General features: G+C 34.8%; 1 protein-coding gene across 2 annotated transcripts; it reads left to right on the forward strand.

Annotated features, from left to right (window-relative positions):
- The first annotated feature begins 215 nt into the window (after positions 1–215).
- Positions 216–5,107, forward strand: LOC117914289 (40S ribosomal protein S8-like). Of its 2 annotated transcripts, none has more exons than XM_034829553.1 (5): positions 216–304; positions 394–466; positions 2,039–2,369; positions 4,451–4,626; positions 4,717–5,107. In XM_034829553.1, exons 1-5 carry the CDS (start codon positions 301–303, stop codon positions 4,799–4,801), a joined length of 669 nt encoding a protein of 222 aa, XP_034685444.1. In that variant the 5' UTR covers positions 216–300; the 3' UTR covers positions 4,802–5,107. The 2 variants fall into 2 exon arrangements, with proteins under 2 accessions (XP_034685444.1, XP_034685445.1); XM_034829554.1 differs by having other exon boundaries at positions 4,454–4,626.

The raw sequence follows: 5,107 nt of genomic DNA on the forward strand, positions 1-5,107 counted from the left end.
ATAGCATTACCTTTGATTTTTAAATTTAAACCCTAAATTGTCAAATAGGTTTCAAAAGAGAAAGCGTAATAGCAAATATTTTGTAAAATAATTTATTTTTTTAATTAATAATATATATCAACAAAATTCCATTGCAGTGAAATTACTGCCCTACCCATGGAAATGTCAAATGGCCGAAATACCCTTCTCAATGCATTAGGGTTTTACTTCGTTCTCATCGTCAAAAACCCAGAAGCAGAGTCGCTCGGGAGGTGAGGGAGAGTTGTTGGCTGGCGGTCTGTTCTTCGCAGCTCTGTAAACATGGGTAAACCTAATACCTCTCTCTCTGCGCTTCTCTATCTACTTCTCTTTCTAACTCACAGTCTGAGACATGGGTTTCTGTGCGTGATGTAGGTATCTCACGAGACTCCATGCATAAGAGGCGGGCAACTGGAGGCAAGAAGAAGGCCTGGAGGAAGAAGCGAAAGTAAAAAAAAAATTCTCTGTATTTTTCCTTCTTTTTTTTTTTTTTGTGCCGAATGATAGTACAAATTACCCCACCTCCACTGTTTGTTTGCTGAGAAAATGAAGGAAAAGGGAAGGAAATAAAATAGTGCTTTTAACCTCTTCTTGCTCTGTTCTTTTAGTGTCTTGGAAATGAAATGAGGAGCTCAATTTTGTTGGATAGTTGTACTAGGCTCCGTGGATTCCCAGGAATGTTAATCGTGTTTTTATTGGTTTTCTTCCTAGGTTTTCTCGGTAGCCAAACGTCATTTTTGCATTTTTGCATTCTAAGCTAGTTTTTTACAGGTTAGAAATTTCTTACCTTGTGGATGTTATGTTGTGCATTAATGTAGAGGCGTCTGTTTCTTTCAGCATTCAGTGTCATAACTTTTTGTCATTCTGAATTTATTTCTCTTCAGTAGCAGATTCACACTTCATTAACAACATCTGTCCTTTTTTTTTTTATTTGACGATGATGTACCCAAGAAACTAGAGACCTTGATTTTGCAATGCCTATGCAACTATTTTTGCTTTGGTTTGTTGAGTTGAGCTTTTGCATTTTCAAGAAATGAAAGTAATGGAAATTTTTTGCATAGAAAAACAACCAGAAGAAACAGATGAATTTTTTATATGGTGAAAAATAAATATGAAAAATATGCAAACATAGCTATATATATCGGAAGCATGAAGTATAGAGTAATATATGATCAATTTCATGAAAGAAAGTAGAATTAAAGAATTAAACTATATATACCATATGAAATATGAATCATTAATAGGCCCGTCACAAAATCTACACAAAGTAAGCTTTTTAAATTTTCAGATATGATTTTTAGTTCCAAATTCTAATTAGGGATGTATACTTATATGTTGATATATATGTCTGAATATGTCATCTCCAAAGTTCCAACTCTTCATGCTTGTCATCATTTAATAATAATAATATTATTATTATTATTATTATTATTATAAAAATAAACTTAGTATATTAAGTTTTTATTCACCAATTGTTATTGTTTTCAATGTGAACATCCAAATAAAAATTCTCCAAATTGTAAGAATAAATTTACTTAACTTCTAGTATGATTTTTAACGACAAGAATGTAGTTTTTCATGTAGAATTATTTTGCATCTCTCCTTTTTATGATCAATTTCTCATGTCACTATATATTTTAATAAGTTAATAATATAATTCTTTCAATAAAGAAAATTTTGAATTTGATTTTTGTTAAAAAATTTAAACATAGTTGAAGGTATATGTATTGTTTTATCATTGTATCACATATTGTATATGGTATCATATGGATATCATAAGATGAGTTTAAGATAAGAAAAGGATTGTGATATATATTAGTTTCTACAAAAAAAAAAGTGTATTGTATCGTTGTATCATGTCATAAGGTTTTAACAACTTTGTAAATAATTATTAAAATTGCTGATGGACCTTTTTATTTTAAAAGACTGCGTTTAATTTTTGCATGCTTCCATATGCTTAGTTACATGGCAAATTTTTGGTTAAAGCATCTGATTATCATTTCTTTCTGGGTCTTTGTAGGTATGAGCTTGGTCGTCAACCTGCCAATACCAAGCTATCAAGCAACAAGACAGTGAGGCGAGTTCGCGTGAGGGGAGGCAATGTGAAGTGGAGGGCCCTCAGGTTGGACACTGGGAACTATTCATGGGGTAGTGAAGCTGTCACCCGCAAAACGCGTATCTTAGATGTGGTTTATAATGCCTCGAACAATGAACTGGTCAGAACACAAACCTTGGTGAAAAGTGCAATTGTTCAGGTGGATGCAGCCCCATTCAAGCAATGGTACCTTCAGCATTATGGGGTAGACATTGGTAGGAAGAAGAAGACTACTGCTAAGAAGGAAACTACAGAGGTACCATAGATGCTTTCTTAAAATCTACATTTTCATATATGCATATTCAATTATTTGCCCATTATTATTTTTGTAACAGCTACATTTGTCTTTTCTGTAAATATCATTTTTTTTGTTTTTGACAAGTGAGTAAAAGTATCTTATTACCATTCCTGTAAATTTCAATTGCACTTTCATGTCTCCAATTGATGGCTCATAGAGCAAAATGTCTGCTTTGTCACCATAGTTCTTGGCTTACAATACACATTCAATGTAAAAATGTTTTTGTAGATGCAACTCAATCTTTCATTGCATACTCTAGTGTAGGCAGTTCTTGGCTTACAATACACATTCAATGTAAAAATGTTCTTGTAGATGCAACTTGATCTTTCATTCCATACTCTAGTGTAGGTAGGTGTCCCTCTTGTTCTAGCAACCAGATAAATCTGTCTACTTTGATCTCATATAGTGGATTGTAGATTAAAGGTCTTGGACTCCATGGTTTTTTATCTCCACAGTTAGTGTGGGGGTTTTCCATGTAAAAATTATTGTGTCTCTTGCTTGATCTTTAATTACTTTGATTATCCCTAATATCTGTAGGTTTAAATTTAGGTTATTTTATTGAACTCTTATATTGTGATCTTTAAAAACACCCACTCACACCCTCTAGGTGTTGCCCTACTAGACAAACAGTTTTTCAGTTTCTTTTATGGGGTCGAATGTCGGGGTGGTTCATTGGAAAGATGGTGAGACTACTAGCCCCAAAGGGAGAGAACCTCACACTAAGTCTTGTGTCTTATGTTCAAACCAAAACATGTGTCCTCTTAGGAGACGGTAATATCCTTAATGGCATTAATTTAAATTATCATGGGGCTGTATGTAAGGCATTTTTAAGACTGGTCTTTCATTTCTTAGCATAGTCTCTTGACAATGTCACAATGGCTCCCTGTCGCATCATCTAACCATTCTAGAAGTCCCCCTTATCTTCATCCATGGTTCCTTCAAATAATTATCCATGTTTTTCTGAGTGGTCTTTTCCATTCTCTGCCATCTAGAGAACAACAATCATCTTTTCTGTTAAATATATCCTTCATGTTAGCTATTTGTCTCTTTTTGGGAAATTCATCGTGGTGAAGGTGGAAACTTGGCTCACTGAAAATTTATTACTGTTGAAATTTTATTCTTCTGTTGAAATTTTATTCTTTGTTATGTACCATTTGCATATTCATTGAATTCATTCTGTTTTTGCAAACATTTTAAAGAACATTGTATGTCTAGCAGGCATTCTCTAGGGTCCTTAACAGTAACATGAGAGGCGTGAGATTGAATGCGATTTGTTGATTGTTTTACAGGAACTACAGTTTTGAGTTTGTTCTATTAACTGCAGCATTACTGCCTGTTACTCATCTTCTGAATACTTGTTTAATTGGAACATATTGTTTGGCAATGCAATCAAAATTTGCTATTCCAGATTCAATCGTCATCCACGTCTAGACAGCACACAAGTTGACAAGTTTACTTAAAACGCATTGTCCTTTTGTGCATCACTCTTGCACAAAAGTTAGCCCCTCCCTTGATGGATCTTTATTCCAAACTCCGTCCCAAACTATCAAAAACATTTTTGACTTGGCAGTCTTTTGCTTTGATGTATGATGCAATGGATTCCACCAAATTGATCTTGAAATCAATCATTTAGATCAACTATTCCGATGCTCTTCAGAGCTTGATACGTGAATCCACCGAGGATTGCCCCCACAGCAAGGGGCTAATAGCACTATTATTTAGCATATCTATTTGTGTTGACATAAACAGAAAATACATGTGGACATGTATGAGCACACCTATGCATGTTTCGATTTTTCTTGAGATTGTATCGGCTTTGCTGTTTTGTGCTGGTTTCTTGTCAAAGCATCAAGGTTTCACCTCTGTGATTGGTTCATCCTCTTCCAGCACAATATATCTAACCTTTTACTTCCTGGGTACATGCCTCTACTCCTAAAAATTGGAATTTTGCTGGGGCTTGTCCTTTCAAGACTAGATGTACTGTTGTCTATTTTTTATGGTATATTTTGCTTTAAATAAATGAATTTCATATGTATTAGCAGGAGGGAGAAGGTGGTGCCACAGAGGAAACAAAGAAGAGTAACCATGTTCTCCGCAAGCTTGAGAAGCGCCAACAAGATCATAAACTTGATCCTCACATTGAAGAGCAGTTTGGCAGTGGTAGATTGTTGGCTAGCATCTCTTCCCGACCAGGTCAATGCGGCAGAGCTGATGGGTGAGTTAGAAGAAACACGATATTTTTTTTGCATTCATACTCTGTCTGTTGGTTTACCTGAAATTGTTCCCATCAAAATTCCAATTGCAGATACATCCTGGAAGGAAAGGAACTGGAGTTCTATATGAAGAAGATTCAAAGGAAGAAAGGCAAGGGCAGTGCTGGTGCCGCCTAATTAAATGTGCAAGCTGGTTTCTTGTTCTTTCTTATTCCTCAATGGGTTGTCATTTTTTGGTTATGGTAATATCATAACTGATATAATTTTGAGAATTTTGCATGCCAGACAAAATGGTTTTACTTTTTCTCTTCGGGTAGTTTGATTCTTGGTTTTGTTTCCCATACCAATGTTTAGCAGAACATGAAATGTATTTGGAAAGCATATCTTCTTATACAGGTGTTGTTTGCTGTTGCTTAGGCACAACTGTAACTTTGAAAAACATCCCTCTAAAATGGAGGTCTTTTGGAAGTGATCTTGAGAGAA

This window comes from Vitis riparia, chromosome 5 (assembly GCF_004353265.1).
Source record: "Vitis riparia cultivar Riparia Gloire de Montpellier isolate 1030 chromosome 5, EGFV_Vit.rip_1.0, whole genome shotgun sequence".
Taxonomy (NCBI): domain Eukaryota; kingdom Viridiplantae; phylum Streptophyta; class Magnoliopsida; order Vitales; family Vitaceae; genus Vitis; species Vitis riparia.